Source organism: Dermacentor silvarum, chromosome 10 (genome assembly GCF_013339745.2).
Source record: "Dermacentor silvarum isolate Dsil-2018 chromosome 10, BIME_Dsil_1.4, whole genome shotgun sequence".
In the NCBI taxonomy this organism is placed as follows: Eukaryota; Metazoa; Arthropoda; class Arachnida; order Ixodida; family Ixodidae; genus Dermacentor; species Dermacentor silvarum.
This window is the reverse complement of record NC_051163.1, coordinates 70,678,080-70,699,009: the sequence shown is the minus strand read 5'-3', so window position 1 is coordinate 70,699,009 and position 20,930 is coordinate 70,678,080. Positions and strand designations below refer to the sequence as shown.

General features: G+C 48.2%; 1 protein-coding gene across 1 annotated transcript; it reads left to right on the top strand.

Annotated features, from left to right (window-relative positions):
• Positions 1-3,901: 3,901 nt before the first annotated feature.
• On the top strand, positions 3,902-19,970 carry LOC119431627 (uncharacterized). The gene is made up of 2 exons (XM_037699107.1): positions 3,902-4,993; positions 19,815-19,970. Exons 1-2 carry the CDS (start codon positions 3,902-3,904, stop codon positions 19,968-19,970), a joined length of 1,248 nt encoding a protein of 415 aa, XP_037555035.1.
• The last annotated feature ends 960 nt before the right edge of the window (positions 19,971-20,930 follow it).

Here is a 20,930-nt window from a genome sequence, read left to right as displayed (position 1 = left end):
CTCAGTGACAGAAGTCACCACTGGTGCCAGGGGCGCATTCCCGAGCTGCTGGATCTCCTCTCGCACCATCTCGAGGATGACTTCACTAGAGATGAGCCCGAGCTCTCAGGTAGAATTGAAGCATTCATCGGTGAGTTCGTACGGTCATATTGGCGGTAACGCTGCTCTAGTGCCTGTTCGATAGCCGTAGCCTTCTTGGTGAATTCGGGCACTCTCTTCGGGGGATGCCTCACGAGTCCGGCAAATAGTTGATCCTTCACTCCCCGCAAGAGATAGCGCAACTTCTTTTCTTCGGCCAGCTCGGAGTCTGCTCTGCGGAAAAGTCGGGCCATATCTTCAGGAAACATGGTAACGCTCTCATTTGGTTTCGGAATACGCTATTCGTGAAGACGCTGCTCATTGTCTCTTCTGTCGCTACTAGTGAATGTCCAGCAGCTGGGTGCGGAAGGCATGCAATGTGGTCAAACTGCCTATGCCGATTCACAACCACGTCCACTCACTATGTTGAAGAGTAAAATAGACATTGGGGAGCTTTTTCTGGGAGCTTATGTCATTATAATTTGGGACACGCTCGAACTGGTCTAGCCAATCTTAGACATCTTCAATAGCTTCCCCATGGAAACTTTCTGGACTCTGATGATTCTGCAGCGTCACCTGCAGTGGCGATGGTGGAAGTCAGCAGACGCGTTCCTTCTTCTTTCTGGGGATTCACGTGCTAAAACCAGTTTTAATTATGAGGCGCGCCATAGTGGAAGGTTCCGGATTAATTTTGGCCACCTGGGGTTCTTTAACGTACACTACAACGCAAGCACACGGGCGTTTTTGCATTTCGCCTCCATCGAAATGCGGCCGCAGCGGCCGGGATTCGTTCCCGCGATGTCGTGCTCAGCAGCACTATGCGTTAGCTGACTGAGCCACCGCGGCGGGTAGACGCGTTCCTTCAGAGTGCTGCGGAGGGTTGAACTCAGGCGTCAGGTCAAGGAGGCGGCGACTGTATCAGTGAAGAGGCGTTTCGACGAACGAACGTGATTGCACGTTTCATATATGTGACTCAGAAAGGGTGCCAAGCATGAGGTAATCCTAGCCAGCACCTCAACCAGTGTTCCAATCTAGTAGGAGACGGGAAAGCCGGTGTACAGCAAGGATACAAGCAGTTATCAAAACAGGGAGGAGGACAATTGTGGCATCGACGAGTACTGCCGTGTCCACATGTGCTACGCGAACTTTCCTGCTTTTTGGGGAAACATGTGTGTGCGACTAATTCCCATGGTCATCACAGATCTGTCAAGGGGTCCTGCTTCGATTGAAACGTTGCGACCATGCCAGTCGGTGCGGAGGTTTGTGCGATGCTTCAATATATCGCGAAATGGAAATACGTATATACATGCGCTCATATTTCGTATTAAGGAGTATCGTAATCATTGGCGATTTCTTTCGCCAACATTTCCTACCCACGTAGAGCACCTCCCAGCCATCCTAGACATTTTTCGTCGAGCCGAGTTACAGCTAAACACGTCGAACTGTCACTTTGGGCACAGTAAAATTACTGTGCTTGGCCATCTCGTCGATGCTAATGGTGTGCAACCAGACCTGCGAATCTCTCTGCAGTCAAGAACTTCCTTGTTCCATGATTTTCAAAGATATCAGTAAGTTTCTGCGTCACATTTCTGTTCCTTTGTGAAGATTTTGTGGACAGTGCGACGCCGCTTACTGAGCTTTTCAGCCAAAAAATAAACCCCGAGGATACCTAAACACCTTTTAAGACTTGTGAATGTGAAAGCATTAGTATACAATTGAATCACGCTTAGCGGTCATTCGAGTTTGCGCTGCGAATAATTTACCATGGCGGTACGTGATGCCCGAGCCAGCAAGCAGCAGCAGCCTGCGGTGCCAGCGCCACGTGGCCTCTCCCCTTACACAACCCCTGGCGCATTATTGTGGCACCAGCTGTTCTCTTTCACCCACTGTTCTCTGACGAGACAAGCCCGTACCGAAAGCGAGGGTGAGGTGGCGTCGCGGTGATGCCCTCTCCCCTCACGCAACACCTGGCGCGCTATTGCCGCAGTAAGTGGTCCCTCTCGCCCGCTCTGCTCCATCGAGGCGCGCTCGTGACGTGGCGTCGCAGCCAATGCCAATGCAAGTTCAGGTGCCGTTTTGCTGCTACAGACGACAGAGGCTCGCTTTTACATTCAATGAGCCATTTGAAGCTTTCTAATAAGGTTTTGTTGCGCCGGTAAAGCACATTCATATGGTTCAGATATGTTCCCCACCTGCAAGCGTAGCTCTTTCGTATAACACTCGGCTTCTGAACTTGAGGTCGAAGGTTCGAAACTCACAACCGGCAACGTTTTTTTTTATTTCGAAATTATTTTCTTTTATACATTCATTTCTTTAGAACGGTTAGCCTTATGTGATGGACTCATGACGTGGCATCGCAGCCAATGGCAATGCGAGTTAAGGTGCCGTTTCGCTTCTACAAACGACAGACGCCGACTTTCTCGCTCAGTGGGCCCTACGCCTGTAAGAATTTTGATATTCATCCATCCACTAATCCGGCCGCCTCGACAATGATGCACATTCTTGTAGCGGTATACTGGCGACGACCCTATAAATACTAATGAGTACACCAACCCCCTAAACTTCCGTGCCGGACTTTATTCGCATCGATAAAGAAAAAAATTTTGACCAATCCTTGCGAGAAGTCATCACGCGCCTGGAAGTGTCGCCTACTGACCTATTCTTCCACAAATTTCTGCTTGAGGAGGGTATCCTACATTTTCCTACTATTTTCAACCCCTTATTGTTGTGGCCAGACAGTTACGCCAGGGAGTTCTCATCAAACTTCATGATGGTACATTGGAGTATCTGAGACAAACGAGCGTTTATGGCGTCTTTTCTGATGAATAGGCCTTGTACGCTCCTACCACCGTTGCGTGGCCAGTTGAAAATTATTCCTACGTGTCAAAACGCTTCCGATGCTACCTGCTAGTCACCTTCAGTCAATAGTACGCACGGAACATTTCTTTTGCTTTCGAATAGATGTTCCTGGTCCTTTTCCTACCTTCACGCTGACAAACGAATGGATACGCCTTGGCCATGATTATGCCACGCGCTACGAAATTACCCAATCGCTGCCGTCCAGTTGTGCAATTGTCACGCGCTTCCAGTTGCGTGCCGTTATATTGATCCAGGGTACCCCGAGACAGTTGCTCACTTATCATCGTCGTAACTTTCTGTCTGAAGTCTTCGCCAAAATCCGGCGTGCCTGTTATAATCAACCCAACCTAAAAAAAACTTCTTACCATCCACAGACCAACGGCCTGACGAAACGCTTCAAACACACTCTCACAGACATTGTCGCGGTGTATATTTCGCCGAACCCACGTGACTGCGACCTTCTTCTACCGTAAGTAAATTTCGCGCATTAGCCATGCCGGCATAATACAGCTGGAGTTTCAATGTTCCAGCTGTTTTATGGAGGAAAGATGACTTTACCTCTGGACCCTACGGTTACACCTTCTGTCGCTTCGACTAACAGTACGCTCGTGCTCACCACACCCATCACGTTGCCCGCGCTCGACCCTCGGCGTCACAAAGCAGCCAGCAACGTCAGTTAGATGCTTTGCACTGCGACCCACATTTCCCCTCTGGCACGCTTGTGCTTGTCTGGTCCCCTCACAGCCGTGCGGTCCTCTCTGAAAAGCTTCTTTTCCGGTACGCAACACTCCAATTGCTAGTAGGTACAGCGTTTGACCGCTGGCGCCACGCTGCGCCGCTCGTGCGTACCACGTTTCTAGGTGGTTTCTTTCGCCGAGGGCGCTCGAACGCAATCATATGGTTCGCCTGAATGCAACCCTTAGAAGCGAAGAAGAAGAAGCCGCGTCGAACGGCCGTGTTCAAAATGTGCTCTGCTGGTAACAGCGCATCGGCCCTAGGCCGAGGATCTCTTGCACCGTCTACCGTTACCGGTAATTACAAGATCGTTCTTCCTCGTTTGCCATCGGGAAACACCGTTCTCAACTCAGTGTTCCTACACGCGGACCTCGCTGGTCGGCCGTACCGCGCCCCGGATTTTCGTGATGCCCTGCTCTCGGTGCTCGATACCAAGGACATTCTCGGAGCAGGCCAGTATCAGATGAGCCATCTGTGGCTCGTCACCTGCGCCAACAGCCTTTCCAAGCAGAAGCTCGTCGATAAAGGTGAGCTACTAGTCAAAGGACTCAAGTGCCTTGTCATCGACCCAGAAAGCCGGAACATCAAAATGAAGCTTCTGTGGCTTCCTCCTCACCTAGAACAGAAGCGTATCGTTGAAGCGTTGGAACCATATGGCATGGTGCAATCCATAACCAGAGAAATGTGGCGTTGCGAAGGCATGGAGAGTTGGCAGATGACGAATCGTGATGTAGAATTCACGCTCAAAGAAGGCCTCTCTACCAGTTCCCTCCCTCATCTTCTGACGATCTTGGGACATCAATGCTTACTTTTGATTCCCGGACGACCTCCCTTGTGCCTTCGATGCAACAGAGTAGGGCACATAAGAAGACAGTGCAAAACACCACGCTGCGCGAAATGCCACCGTTATGGTCATAACGCAGAGGCATGCGTTGGCACGTATGCTGACAAGCTTCGTGGCAGTAAACCGGTGGACGATGACACCATCGTTAACCACCTCATGGATGTAAGTGAGGTCGTAGATGCCTCTGGCGAAGCGCCTGCTGAAGACCACCGGGCTGAAGAAGTGCAAATATCGACAGCTGCGGACACAGCTACAGCGAAGGTTACTGAAGAACAAACAGTGACTAACCGTGAAAAGGACCCTTGTGCAACGTGGGCCGAATCACAACCCTTTCGGGACCAGCTTCATCCTGCCGAGGATACTGAAATGACTGAGACATCAAAGAAGCGTCCAGCGCCGGCAGATGATTTGGAGTGCTCTGGGAAAGAGCCAAAGGTCGCCGCGGCTAAGGCGAAGAAACCCCTTCATGGAGTCCCTGTGAGTGCAGATGCCGCTGCAGTTCATGAAGTTGCTGCAGCTGCGACACCTCAAAGGGATGGGACAGGCAGAACAAAGGTAGCAGCGCTACGTGTAGGCGCTGCGCCTCAGTAGTGGAATCATGGCGGGCGCCCTTCCCTTAACGTTTGGAACACTGAAAGTCCGTGGCTCACGTAGTAAGCGACGGCAGGGTCAGTTATAACACTTGTTGCGTAGCCGAGCGTTAGATGTTATTGCAATTCAGGAAACAAAAATTGAATCCGATGACGACACAGCGGCTGCTGTAGCTCCATTTCTTTCGGAGTATGAAGTATGTGTTAGCCACGCGATTGGTGTCTCAGGAGGATGTATGATATTTGTGAGAAAAACGCGGCAATGCAACGTGTTGGGACTGTGCACTGATAGGGAAGGGCGCCTTGTATGGTGTGATGTCAATATGGATAGTCATGTTTGGAGGTTTCTTTGCGTGTATGCGCCACGTAAGGCACGCGACCGGGAGGACTACTTTCTCTCATTGACCCAGCACTTACGCAATGACCGTGTATTAGTTGTGCGTGTAGTGGTCAGGATCGGTCGTCTACAAGGCAACGCCATGATACCAGCGCTGTCGTTTTGAATGCCATGACATGTGACTACCAGCTTGTTGATGTAGGGGATCATGAAAAGGTCCCTTTTCGCTACACACATTTTCAAGGTACATCTCATGCAAGGCTTGATCGGATTTATGTATCTTTACCTATCCTCCCTAGACTATACGGCTACAGTGTGCACCCTGTGTTCTTCAGTGATCATTGTTTGGTGTCGGTTTGTTTTGGCAACCGGCAGTGTCAAAGTTCGCGAATGAACTGGGATTTATGGAAAATTAACAATCAGTTACTCTTACATAAGCCTTTTCTCAAGCGCGTCCCGGAAATTCTTATTGACGTTTCAAGTCGTAATTCTTTATCTGTCTTTGCGCAATGGGAGATATTCAAGCAAGAAGTTAAAATGATAGCCATTGAAGAAGCTTCCATATTGTCTTTTGGAAAAAAAGGAAAATATAAAGAGTTGTGCAAGTTGCTAGATACGCTACACGAACTTGAATGCCTGCATCCTGGCAAGTACATTGAGGACATTCACAACGTTAAGGCACAAATGCAGACAATGGACACTGAGAGATACAGAGGTGCACTAGTTCGAGCGCGTACTCGTCGGTATTTGGAGCAACAGCCTTGTAGTCGTTCGCTTGGTGATGAGCGTCAGCATGCTCTGTCGAAGCAAGTTCTCGAGATAGAGTATACCAGAGCGATTGTTAATGACCAGGATACAATAATGAAAGCGTTCACGGATCATTACGAGAATATCTTTCAGTCTCATAAAGCAATTAAGAGTGAAGCTGTAACGGAAACTTTATTTCGTTGCTGCCACAGCTCAGTCAAGACGAATGCGATGACGTTGATAGAGACATAAATATCAAGGAAGTGGAAGCAACCATTGCTTCGCTAACTAAAGGCAAAACTCCTGGGCCTGATGGCTTGAGTGCGGAATTTTATCAATGTTTCTGCTCTATATTGGCTCCCTTTCTGCTTAAACTGTATGAAGAAGCTTACAGGATTGGGTACCTACCTGCCACGCTCTATCAAGGGCACACAGTACTTATTCCAAAAAGCAGTGATGTAACAAAATTGCAGAAAGTTGAGGGGTATCGCCCCATATCACTTTGCAACGTGGATTACAAAATATTTGCTAAGATATTAGCTAGTCGTCTTCAAGAAGTAATTCGATCATTCGTGGGAGACCATCAAACATGTGGCATTATAGAAAGATCAATTCAGACAAATATCCACGTTGCACGGTCTGTGCTAGAGTGTGTGACAGAAAGTGCGGGTCAGGTTGCAATAGTTCAGGTTGATTTGGCAAAAGCATTTGATAAAGTTAATCACTGCTTCTTGTTTAGTGTTTTAGAGCACATAAACATTGGATCTCTTCTTTTTAAAGGCATCTCCATGTGTTATGCTAATGGCACAACAAGGCTAATAGTTAATGGTTGTCTATCTGAATCTATCCACCTCAGGGCATCAGTAAGACAAGGTTGTCCCTTGTCACCTCTGTTATTCGCTTTGTACTTGGAACCGCTTTGTGCACGAATTTTGAAGGATCCTACCTTTCATGGGTTCAGATTGTTATCCAATGAGATCCGGGTACTTGCCTATGCAGATGACATAGCCTTCTTCTGTACTGACAAGAAAAGTGTAGAGACTGCCCTTGCCACAACGCAGCAGTTTTGCTGAGCTTCTGGAGCAACTGTGAACTTTGAGAAGAGTTCCGGATTTTGGTTCGGTCAATGGTGTACAATGCCAACTCGCTTCGCAGGTATTCAGTGGAGGCAAGACTTTAGGTACTTAGGTGTACCCCTCTCTCAATATCGCAATAGTAATCCTCACTGGTCAGCGGAAGTTGCAGAAGTACAGCGTAAGGTTAACAACTGGCAGGGGCGGCAGTTGTCCATATTTAGCCGCGCTGAAGCTTGCAATCTGTTTCTAGCAGCTCGACTTATGTATGTCCTGCAGGTATTACACTGCTCGCGACTTAGGTTGCAAGCTTTCCATCGTGTGTTTGCTACCTATGTATGGAGCTCACGTGTTGAGGCCATGCGGCGTGATAACCTTTTTCTTCCTCTTGAGAGTGGTGGTCTTGGCCTAGTTCACCTTTTTGTTAGGCAACTTGTCTCCCAGTTATTCTTCTTACGTGATGTAAACAGTCCTTTTCTAAGAGAGATGTTACAACTTCGATTAATGAATTACCTTCCAGAAATAGTTGTGTCGTCATCGGTCAATGATGCACCACCTGCTCCTTGGGGCTTCTTGAAAGAGGTTGTTGAAGGCTTTCACTTTCTTAAAGCTCGCTTTAGCTTGGATTATATTTTCACTGCATCCCGTAAAGAAATTTCTGCTGCCTTGATAGACACATTGTTTCCTGTTCCCCATTATCGTGCGCCTTATTTGGAATGTTGCTGCTTAGATGTACTCAAACGTGTCCGTCAAATGATCATTCCTCCAGGGATCAAAACTTTTTTCTTTAACTTACATTCAGCAACCCTACCTGTCAAAACCTGGTTAGAAAAAAGGGGCTGTTTCGTGCCGTGGTCTACAAACTGCCGTTTGTGTCCGCATGCTGAAACGATTGATCACTGTTTTGTCGATTGTAGGGATGCCGTGTTCTTCTGGGACATTCTCCAAAGAACACTTAAAAAGATTTAGACATCCCACCATACACAATTCGTTTCTTACCTTTTAAAGATTCCTGTGACCCACCATATGACATGTTCATAGTACTTGGTCTACATAGTCTTTGGCGCAGTAGAATGTGTGACAGGCACGCTGAACCACCGCGAAGCACTCGGTCGTTTTTTCGGGAATTTGCTGCCTACGTCCGTAGTGTGTACGCTGCTCAAGAAACAGCGCCGGACTGGATGCCTTTATTGGACGCGTGCACACGCTTGCCTGACTTTTGAATATGTACCTGTAGCGCCTTGTTTCTTGTGTTGCTGAAGAGTCTGCTCCCATGTAATAAAGAAAAAAAAAGTGGCTGTATGGCTGAGTGGCTACGGCGCTCCCTTTGGGATCATGCGTACGCTGGTTCGAATCCCGCCCAGGCCAGAATTTTTTTTCCGAATATCACGCTTTTCTTTTTTTTCCTCTCTGTTTGCCAGCGCGGTCGGTTGAACCCCGGTGCGACGGCGGCAGCCGTGGTGCCGGGCACCGACGCGAAGCGGCGGTCGGTGGGGTGCTGCGCGTAGCAACACCCCAAATAAAAAATACTGCTCTAGTCAGGTATGCATCCCCAGCGCAACGTGGAAAGAAGGAAGGCCAGGGCCGTGGCGCTCCTACGCCGGGCGACAGAACTCCCTGGCGGCAGCTGCTTCGTTGACGCGGTCCAATGTGGCAACAGCAAAAATTTCGCAGTAGTGTCCATCAACCACAAGGGTTCGACCGTTAACGCAGCTTCGGTACGAAGCACGTCGTCATGTGCGGCCGAGCAAGTGGCCATTGCCTTGGCCCTCCTGGCCGAGAAACATGCCAACATCTTCAGCGACTACAGGGCAGCCATCCGCGCCTTCAGCGTTGGCGCCGTGTGTAAAGAAGCCTGTCGCATCCTCGACGGTAAAAGCATTGCCACCCACACTCTCACGTGGTTCCCCGCTCACATGGGATCCATCATGGGAGGCCCCACAAACCTCAACGAGCTGGCCCACTCCAAGGCGCGAGGTCTCGCTTTCCGCGACCATGGAGAACTCCCCGGCCGGCCAGGAGTGGTGGAGAACAGAGATCAACCGACAACATACAATGAAATTACGCAGTACTTTTATCTCGGCAGGAGAGACTTTCCCCTTCCTCACAAGAAGTTAAATACAGCGCAGGCATTTACCCTCAGATTATTGCTAACAGGCTCGTATCCCAGTCCGGCTTGATTACACAAGCTTTATCCCGACACTTATGCCAGTAGTTGTTGCAGACACTGCAATGACTTCGCTAGCTTAGACCATATGCTCTGGCGTTGCCCCTCGTTACGAGGCACGGAACAAATAAAAGAGGACAAGTGGCTCTCCGCTATCAAGAGCCCCGATGCCGGGGCGCAACTATGGGCTGTCCAGAGGGCCCATGATGCGGCGGTTGGGCATGGCCTGACTGTCCCAACGTGGGAGCGGCCCGCTGCGCGCTGAGTCGCGTACCTCAGGACGTTCATTAAAGTTTTACATCCATCCATACAGTGAGATTATATTTGGATCGTCAAAACAGTTATGCGTTTATAATACCACCGATCCCAACAGCAGGCTAGTCACCACCAGCCCAGCGTTTTCTCCGTCAACGCCTCCTCCGTTCCAACGGCGGCGGCTTGAAACATGGTACGCGCGAGCGGCGCAGCGTGGCGCCAGCGGTCAAACGCTGTAACTACTAGCAATTGGAAATACGCTTCCGGTACATGGGATCATACGGTCTGCTGCGCCAGAAGAACCTCATTGAGCGATAACTTTAGGTTGTTGGCGGGTGATGAATTGCATAGCAAAATCATAAGTAAGCACACGTGTAAAAATATGCATTCCTTTGCCTCTTTCTGCGTAACAATATATATACCCAGTCAAACAATCTGTCAGAGTGCTCTTGTTGGACCACCAGGATTCTTGAATGGCAGTCAGAAATCTCTATTGGAAGCCTTCCCATACAATTATGATTCCTGACTGTCAGTAAGAAGTCTCTAATGACAGCCTTCGAACACCATTAGGACTGCTGGCGGTCAGTTAAGAGCGTCTGCGTGCAGCATTCCGATACAAACAGGATCGCTGACAGTCAGTCAAGAGTGTCTGATCGACGCATAAGGGCAGCCTACCGATACAAATATCATCGCTGACTGTCAGCCAAGAGTGTCTAAAGGCAGCCTTGCGATACAAAGAGTATTCCCGTCGTTCGATCATTCGCGGCGCCTGTAATCTAGCTCTTAGTAATTAAATATCTGGCACATAACCATCTAGCTTACTCATTCATATGTATCTAAATATGTCTAGGTCGAAGTCTCCACGACCAAACAGACCTCCGTGTGCAAATAAATGTGCGCGTAGTGGCCGAAGCGGTCTATAAATGTCTCCGGCTGGGCGCGTCGACGCGTTGCGCTACTAAAAACGAATATGTTCTTAGATATCTAGCTGCACACGAAAAATATCCTAGCTGGCTGCACCGCGCTTGCTGATACATGGAAGCTTGATTTTGTGCAGCGCCGCGGACGATTATTAGCATATTGAGGTGGGCACAATAGAGTACGTACCTGTTGACGTGGCGGGACGCGGGCGCGCATCGCATCCTCAATCCACTGACGTGCGGCGGTTCAATCGCACAATTTACGCATCCTATATAAATTGCGTGTGGGGCCCGTACGCATTTAGGCATACCGCAACTACAACACCGATGTCGCGATCAACTATCGAAAGATACAGCGATGATTACGGTGCGACAACAGCAAAGCTGACAACCGCACGACGCGTCACGCTCACACTTACTGGCCTTCGTTGGAAAGCTTCACTAGAAGCAGATATAATTTTTATATCTTCGGCGATAATTGTAATGGCTGCGGTATTATCTTTACAACCTCATGGGCATTTTGTGCATAGGCATGTGTATTGCTCATACGTACGTTTTGCAAAATTAATCTGTTGACTTCATCCAAAGCTGCTACATGCAGTCTTAGTGTCTTAACTTTGTTTCCATCTTCCAGTGCAGACACTTATACCAGTTGTTTTACTAAACCAGTCTGATTGTTCATTGGTGTAAGTATCCAGGCAGCTGTGCACCTATATATATCCTAATTCCTACCCCCACCTAGGAAAACACACGAATCCAATGCAATGGTGGAATCAAAATAATGCAAAGCTTGCTTGGGTTAGCGAGCTAGCAAGTGGATGGCACGCGAGCTGCCATGTTGATGTATGCACACAAGGAGCACTACAAACATTGTATATACAGTATTAGGGTCTTCATAGCCCTTGTGCCTCAGTGGCACATCCATTCTGGGGAGCGGCCAAGAATGGGCACAAAACCAGTTGGTCATACCCAGTGCCGAAGTTTTCAGTTCGAGTACATACCCACGACCCAAGTCTACTATGTCAGAGCCAGCAGCGAGTTATCTACTCTAAAGGACAGCATATGTGTATAGAAATGCTTACAAATAAACAATGCAGACCATAGGGGCACGAGAGATCACATATAGTGAATGACCCTGAATTAGCTTTAATTGCCAGGGATTTAATAATACAAACACGAATTTCACTATTCAATCAAGTCATAACGAACTGTCTGAGGATCCAAAGTATTTATTTTTATTTGGATAGTTTTCAGTTACCTTTAGGAACTATTATTCACAGCGATGACTACAAGCGATAAAATCTTTAACGTTTTCATGAACAATTTAAGAGTATATATGTAGAATTAGGCCAGCACATTGGCCATCATGACTATTCAAACTGTTGGCAGGTTCACACAGCGTTTAACCGTGTCTATGTCACAGAAAGCCCCAAAAAGGCAGCGCAATCTTTTAATCAAAGGAGGGGCATCCCACTACCGACGCTTAACGTGGGAAGTACAGCAACAAAGGCGGAATCGAAAGGACATGGGTACAGCACAAAATGAGTTTATCAGGTGGCCAAAGTTGCAGATTTCTCAGTGACCTCATCAATTCACCTAGCCACCTATTAGACAAACTCACTGTATAGAAAATGAGACAAAATAAATTGTACCTTGCTCAAACACATTGACAAACATCATAGAAACTGTAAAGAGTCTTGGTATTCATGTTAAAGGCATATTCACTTAAGCTTGAAAAAATTGAGAAAAAACATTTATGCAAGTTAATCCACTTCCTTGGAGCGTCCCTTATAGAAAGCGTGAAGTCACATACAATGAATTTCCAAAAGAAAGCTGCTTAAACTTTGGGGGATATAGAGAAATGTGGAAAGGGTAACTGTTTAGTTTTGGGCACAAAAACGATAAAAGTCAGGGTGCTCTTCCAGTATGTTCCTGTATATTTGAATTGATGTAGTCAATTTGCGATCTTAACAGGAGAAAGCTTCTCGCCATTTCATGCGGCGACAGCTGCTGGCCTCATTCTGCAGTTGGTCAGTTAAGCTGCCACATGCTTTGTGTGTTGGTTTGAGTGCTTTAAATTGTAAATGACCGCGTGTGTGTGTGTGTGTATGTGCGTGTGTGCGCCTACTGGTGGATATAAAACGACAACTCTGATGCTTGACTGAGTGCCGAATTTTCGTAACCCAATTGTGCTTCATATAGGTAAACTGCAGAGTGAGGAGCACTACGGCACAGTGGTAGCAAGGGAGACAGAGTATCCAGCCTGTGAAGGAATAGGTGACATTCTGGGCTTTCATGCAGTTTTAGAGTAAATTAGAAGTGCGGCAGATTGGGCTAGTTGGCAACCCATTGTGGTTACACAATGTGAAGGGGAAAGTAGTGGAGAGGACGACAAACACCAACACTAATTTTCAAATGAGGTTTATTTTGGCATGAGCAGGGGCTCATATTGGTTAAATATGTACAGTTTACGAGACACCAGCTGAAAACCAATCAGGAGAAGTAAAGAAAACATGGGACAAAATATAGAAGCACAGTGAAAAATAGAATATCAGTGAAATTGGTAACTATACCTGCCAGCACCTCCAAAACAGCAAGTTTTTAGTTCGACATGGATGGCTCGCTGGCACTAACACCCTGTTTGCGTGTCATCGGTGTGACCTCTCCAATGGTGCAAGAGTAACTCTGTTCCAGACATCAGGTGCAATGCTGTGGAAACTACAGATACTTTTTATAGTGGCTGCGTTCGCACTTACAAATAGTTCGGTGTTTTTGACCGATCTTTGTGAAAATGTTTTTCAGATAAGCTCAGTTCTGAATGAAAAAAATAATTTACCAGTAAAAACAAACAAACCATGTACTCATACGGCTGCTAACACGTTGTTTTAGGTCAATTTGCTTTTGGTTGTTCACTTATTTGCAGCGCGACGCGGCAGCCTCACGTGCACGCTCGCGCGAGCAAACGCCGTTGGCGCGCAGCAAAGCACATAGATGGAACGCGCAGAGCGATAAATTTTGGTGACCGTACTTATTGCTTAGCTTCCACAGCGTTGCACCTGATGTGTGAAACGGAGTATAGTCATCCTTGCAGTTAAAATTACCTCGGTGTGCTTGAATAGAATACAGCAACATGTACGGCAATGCAGGGCAAAAAAAAAAAATGCCGTTACCTTGCTACTAAGAACAACATAGCAAATTATGTTTGCTGCACCACATGTTTTGATCACGAAAATCATTGTATCTCATTAACAGTACTGCCTCCAGTCACACCTAATGAAACAACCGTGGTTTTAAACCAGCACTGACATGACATTTACAGCTTTTCATTTTCCTGCATAAATGAAGATATCCCACAAGTAGTAGCAAGCTTCAGAGCCCCCTAAACAACTTACTATAACAGCTGCAAACCAGCTTCGCTTTCATTTTCTAGTAGGTGTATGTGTGGCGAAATTTTTATGCAGAATTGTGCGCCGCGAGAGTAAGACATTCTGACATTTCGTCGATTTCTTTTTCTTACTTGATTTACTTGGCTTCTCGATCGTTTTGCAGCCGAGCTTATAGCGCACATTGCTCGTGTCTTGGCAAGATGCTGTTATCAAAATCAACATTTATGCAGTTCCCTGTAATGTCTCAGTGCATGAAATCCAAGCTGAGCTGGCTGTAAGCGGTGGTCAACTAAAATTGTCTAATAAACTATTACCAACTTGCAAAATTCCCATTCTCCTGAACTGCAGTTTGCACCAAAATGGAGATGATTTCTGACGATCCCCTGGCTCTCTGTAGTACCACGGTTTTCTAAACAGCTTTAGCCTTTGCTGTTGCCTCTAATATCGTTCCCCTCTCAAATATGACAGATTGGACTAGTTAGTGACTTTCCATGGCACTTGGATACAATGCAAATGCAAGATACAGGACATAGAAAGACGAAACGAGCTTGTTCTTGACGTGTCTGTGCTCTCTCCTGCACTTCTGTCTCCTCCAAAAGCAAAAGGTTAAGCTTGCTTCATTAAAGCCCCTAGTTTTCCTGCATAGTAATTCTGTGCTTCGCTTGTGCATTCTCTTTCACCTGTTCTAGTATCTTTTGACCTCCTTCACCCATCTCACTCAAAGTAGCATGCATGAGATTATACATTTCCAGCACATATCTATCTTTAATAAGCGCTCCTCTCTCTCTAAGGGAAAGAATAACAGGCATATTTCATTGGCAGGAACACACACTTGAAATTTGATATATTTAATATTCAGTATAAGACAGATTGTACACATCACAATACGGCGGCTGTTTACTATATAGAAAATCACAAGGTAACAATAAAAAAGAGCATGAACTTTCAAAGAAACCATCATTTTCTTTCTCTGCTTGAGGCAAAATCAGCAGAATTCGTGCGATGTGTTAATCTGCTATGCAGCATGCACCCATCTGACTCAAAATAGCACGCTTGAGATTAAGATCATATATTTCCAGCAAAAATCTGTGTAAAGGGGCGAGTGTAAAATAATGTATATTTACAACTGATGTATATGTTGTTCAGGCAACTGCCATAGTCTTCGTATCTCTCTAGTTCGTGTCACCTTCTTTCCCTTCACCGTAACATCACCCTCCCGGTGGGGTTAGCTCCGTCCCCGTGCAGGTTATAGAGCCTCACTTAATGGGGAGACATAGGGCTTGAACCTGACGACGTGAACAACATCGCTGGTGGCATTGGGAGGCACTGAAGGCTCACCGACTGGGGCGATCTCGTATTTCACGTCGGACAGTTGACGTTAGATCTGGTACGGACCAGAATAATGGGAAAGTAGTTTTTCCGACAAGCCGACACGACGTGAAAGCGTCCATAGAAGGACAAGGGAACCAGGTGAAAAATGGTGGTCTCGGAGGCAAAGGTCGTACCGTCCTTTTGAGAAGCTTGCGAGAGTGTGAGGCGATGACGGGCGACCTCTCGGGCCATGGCAGCTAAGGCAATAGCATGGCGAGCGTAACCAGAGCTGGGTGATTGTACTGCGCAAAGTAGCAACACGTCGAAGGGCAAGGTGGGCTCGCGGCCATACAAAAGGTAAAATGGTGAGAATCCGCCAGTGCCGTGACGGGACGAGTTGTATGCGAAAGTGTTGTATGGTAAAGCGACGTCGCAGTCGCGGTGATTGTCGGAAACGTATATGGCCAGCATTTCAGTTAGTGTTAGGTTGAGTCGTTCGGAGAGGCCGTTCGTTTGAGGGTGGTACGCGGTAGCAAGCTGGTGTTCTGTAGAACAGCAGCAGTGCAGATCTACGACGACCTTCGATAGAAAGTAGCGGCCACGATCCGTGAGCAACTGGCGAGGGGCGCCGTGGTGCAGGATGACTTAAGAAGTCGGCGACATCTGTAGCGCAGCTGGTTGGCATCGCTCGTGCGATGGCACATCTCGTGGCATAATCTGTTGCTACTACAATCCATTTGTTTTTTTAATGTAAATTGGAAAAGGGCCAAGGAGGACGAGGCCCACAGCGAAGAAGGGCTCTGTAGGGATGTCAGTTGGTTGAAGCACACCAGCAGGAGGCATAGCAGGCGTCTTCCAGCGCTGACAGAGGTCGCAAGAAGCGACATAACGGCTCACAGAGGGATAAATTCCGGGCCAGAAGAAGCGGCACCGCAGGCACTCGTAAGTACGAGTGACGTCCAGATGTCCGGCAGTAGGAGCGTCGTGAAGTTGCTGGAGCACGGCCAGTCGAAGGTGCTTTGGAATGCCTAGGAGGAGCTCCTGGCCATCAGGACGAATGCTACGATGGTATAAAGTTCCATCGCGCAAGATGAACATCTGGAGGAACCGGTCATCGGGCGACGAGCTTAGGCGTTCCATAAGTGTTCGAAGAATAGGATCTTGGCGTTTCTCGTCGCCAATATTGCCGCGGTACAATGCCAAGAGAAGACGGGGAGACGCTCTTCAAGAACAGCAGGACAACCTTGCTTGCTTGCTTAATCCTCATCGGTGGCGCTTACCCACTACGGGGGATTGGCCAAGAAGCCGGTGGTTGAAGGGAAGGAGAGAAGGAAAAAAACTAGACGAAAAAGTAAATCAGGCTAACGTTTATGATAATTTGAAAATAAATTTACAGGGCAGAGACACAATTAAATTAATTGTAATTGTATATAAACAGCAAACAATTTTTTTGATGGTATAAGAATAATTTCGAAAGAACAATTAGCAATTTATTGAATCATTCAATTATTTATTTGGAGAATTAACAGTGTAGTCTGTTCAAGCAAAACAGAACAGACACGTCTTCTTCGTCGTCGGCAAAATCCTACTGACCCACATACGGACCCCGTTAATTCTCCCATCGTCGTTGTCGTCTGCCTAGAGCACACGCGTCAATATGGAGAAAGCCGGAGAGGGACATAGTACTGATGGTGGAGTCTGCATCGGTATCGTCACGTTGATACGGGATTGCGAGGCAGGCAGTCAGCGTCTTTATGCAGGCGCCCTGACTTATACATAATAGAAAACGTATATTCTTGCAGACGCAATGCCCAACGTACAAGTCATCCAGTTGGGTCCTTCAAAAGGAGAGCCAGCAGAGGGCGTGATGATCGGTTACAACGCAGAAGCTCCGACCGAAAAGGTACGGTCGAAATATCGCGACCACCCATACGAGCGCGAGACATTCCCTCTCAGTAATGGAGTAATTTCGCTCGGGCGTGGATAGAAGGCGGCTGGCCTAAGCGATGACACTGTCTTGGCCCTGTTGACACTGAGTGAGGACAGAGTCGACGCCATGACCACTCCCGTCAGTTCGCACTTCAGTGGGCGCAGGAGGGTCAAAGTGTGACAGAATCAGGGAAGTTGTAAGCCGTTCAATCACGGTAGAAAAGATATTCTCCTGCTGTGGTTCCCAAGAGAAAGAGACATATCTTACTTAAGAAGGTCAGTGAGAGGGCGAGAGATGTCGGCGAATATTTTTCAGAAATCGCCGGAAATAAGAGCATAAGCCTAGAAAACAAGGTACAGGAAAGTTTCGCACGTCGTGAACTTTCTGTGGATTCAGGTTGGATTCAGGCGTCGTTTACGAGATGGCCGAGCATGGTAATTTCACGGCGACCGAAATGGCACTTGGAGGAGTTTAGCTGAAGGTCAGCCCTGCGAAACACGGAGAGTAGGGTCGTGAGGCACCGCAGGTGGCTTTCAAAGTTCGGCAAAAACAATCACTTTGTCGAAGTAACAGAGACATGCAGGCCACTTCAAGCCGCCCAGGAGAGAGTCCATCATTCGCTTGAATGTAGCTGGCGCATTGCTTAATCCAAAGGGCATGACTTTAAATTAGTACAAGCCGTCCGGTATGACGTAGGTGGTTTTCTCGCGGTCCCTCTCATCGACGCTAATCTGCCAATAGCTAGAGCGGAGGTCAATTGATGAAAAGTATTGGGATCCGTGAAGGCAGTCAAGAGCGTCGTCACTGCGAGGCAGGGGATAAAGATCCTTCTTTGTTATCATGTTGAGGTGACGGTAGTCAACAGAGAAGCGCCACGAGTTGTTTTTTTCTTTACTAAGAGATCCGGTGATGCCCACGGGCTACTGAAAGCTTCAATGATGTCCTGGTCCATCATCTTGTCGACCTATTTCTGTATGATAGCCCTTTCTGTTGTGGAGACACGATATGGCCGGCTATTAATGGGGTTGCCGTCACCGGCGTTGATGCAATGCGTGGCAACAGATGTCTGGCAAAGTTGACGGCCGTCCAAATCAAAGATATCCCGATAAAATAACAGGAGGTCACAAAGAGCTGTTGTTTGCTGGGAAGGAAGGCCAGGGGCAGTCATCTTACAAACATCGTCCGCAGGCGTCGAGTAGTGGGGGAGTAGTGGGGGACAAAGGTCCGTTGGTACTGCGGAAGAATTCAGAGGCCAAAGAAGAAATCTGAACTTCTTCTAAAGGAATAATATGCTCTATGGCGATACCGTGTGGCAGCAAATGCGTCGAAAAGCCAAAATTGAAGATTGGCACGCGAACGGGTTAGGTGCTCGGTAGGGCAATATTGCGCGGCAAAAACACGTCAGTGGGTGGAGACACGACGTACTCGCCATCAGGGACGGGAGGACAGGAGGACATTTGTAGCCGCCCGTAGAGACAGTGTCACAGACCCCGTGAACGAGGCGCAGATGCCGGACTAAATTCCAACGCCGAATTATCAGCTTCCGAAAATAATCCCACGAAAGGAATGACAATTAAGAATGGGCCCTCTGGTGCGCCAGCGAACGCCGGTTGCTCTCCAAAGACCGAGTCAGAGCCCAGAGTTGTCAAAACACAACAAAATATATTCTTCACACACGGCAGTTACACACAAAGTTGCACACTTAGGCTAGACAAAACACAATACAAATCAGATGGGTATTAACAACACAAGCAACTAATTCACGACAAGCACTAAGAGTCCAACACGTAAAGTACAAAATAAATAGGAACACTAAGTGTCCAATCGTATTCACCGTGCTGGTTGGTCAGACGATCTCGGCGTGGCTCGGGGCAAATCTCGAAGAAGGAACTTCTTCCGGAAATACAGACGCTCGATGAACTCGTCGACTAGCTTGCCGGGGAATCCCCTTCTTCCGCAGACGCTCGGTCTTCACGTTACATCACTTCACCGGTGCGGACTGAACTCCTGAATTCCCTGAGTTCCGGAACTCAGGCCGCTCCCCACACAACGTGTAAAGGAATAATCAGACACATCGACCTGAACGACAGTCAATCGGACCTCGAACGCAACATCGTCAACGAGAGAAACCCGCTGGCCTTGGCGGTCAAGAGAATTAAGAACACAGGCACAATCATCATAGCTTTCGACGGGCTCAAGGTTCCGAACTTTGTACGCTATGGCCCAGTCCTTGTGAAGTGCTTTCTCTTTTGCAAACAAGTCGATATCTGCTACGCGTGCGGCAAGCTCGGCCATCGTGCCGACGTTTGCCCGACTCCTGAAGAGTCTACCTGCAGGGGATGTGGGGCAGTCAACCCGGACGATCAACACCAGTGCACGCCAAAGTGTGGGTTGTGCGGGGGCCCACACCATACGGCGGACAAAACATGCAAGGAGAGACGATGGAAGAGAGCGACTGTGGAAGCTTCGAGAAATGGGGCTTCGCCACCACCACAGAGCAGCGAGATCAAAAATAAGTTGCAGCAAGCTCCACCGCACGAGCATAGGGAACGCTCCCGATCCAGGGGACGTTTTCGCTCCAGAGGGAGCTCCCGGAGACGCTCTCGATCCAGAGGGCGCTCTTGTTCCAGAACCAGGACCAGATCCCGCTCCAGGGGTCGCTCCGGATCCCAGCGCCGAGGCAGTCAAGTCCGGTTGAAGTCCTGCTCGAGGTCCTGCTCCAGGGATCGCCGACCTGAGTACCATACGACCTGGGCCGACCGAGTTCGAGGAACGCCGGAAAAGGTAACGCGGGGCTCACCGCCAGAGCATGATAGAGGTAACAACAGACTAGCACAACTTGAGCGCGAAAACGAGATGATGAAGAACACAATAGCTCGACTCATGACAGAAATTGCCGAGATTAAGAGGGGCAGCAATAGGAAACCGGCCATGGCAGACAAGCAACCTGCCACTCCCCAGCCAATGGAAGTCGCCATGGCGGAGAAGAACGATACGGATAATCAACCGGCCGCTCCCCAGCCAATTGAAGTCCCCATGGTTGAGACGAGCGATACGGAGAGGCCAGCTAAAAAGAGGGCAATCACTAATGAGCCAGAAAGAGCATCAGGTAGGGCCAAATCTGAGATTCGCGAGATGCTCTCCGCTCTCAGTGACAGCATTAAAGAGATAAATGAGAAGTTCTCGCTCTTCCAAAGCAACATGGCTTCCACGGAGGAGCGCACTAATAAGCGCATCAGCAAAATTGAATCCTTCTTGGAAAACGTCGTAGCACCTGTGCTGGTACCTAAAGCTCCTACGCCCCCAACAACAGCATCGACTATTAACAGCACGGGGGCAATCGGGCCTCCGAAGGCTAGCACAGCAGCTCCACAGCAATACGATGGCCACTCAAACTAGCTCATTCAGGATGTGGCAATGGAATTGCAGGGGTTTCCTTCCCAAGAGGGCTCCCCTGCAGCAATATATTCGATCACACACAGAGAAGCCACATGTCATCATTATACAAGAAACACTCACATCTAACGTCACGCTGTCCGGCTACAGGCCCGTAGCGAAGCACGAAGAAGGACGGGGGGTCGCTGTACTGATTAGCAACAAGCTGACCCACATCACTCACGACCTTAGGATGACCGCAAGTAAAGTGGAATATATAATGATAGAAATCATCCCAAGCCCAGCGAACCGCGCCAGTATAT

Excerpts from the sequence above, each read along its gene's own strand:
- LOC119431627 (XM_037699107.1), top strand. The coding sequence starts at position 3,902 with ATGTGCTCTGCTGGTAACAGCGCATCGGCCCTAGGCCGAGGATCTCTT. Across the intron at positions 4,994-19,814 it reads AACCCCTTCATGGAGTCCCT|AGGGAGCTCCCGGAGACGCT; the intron begins GTGAGTGCAGAT and ends TTTTCGCTCCAG.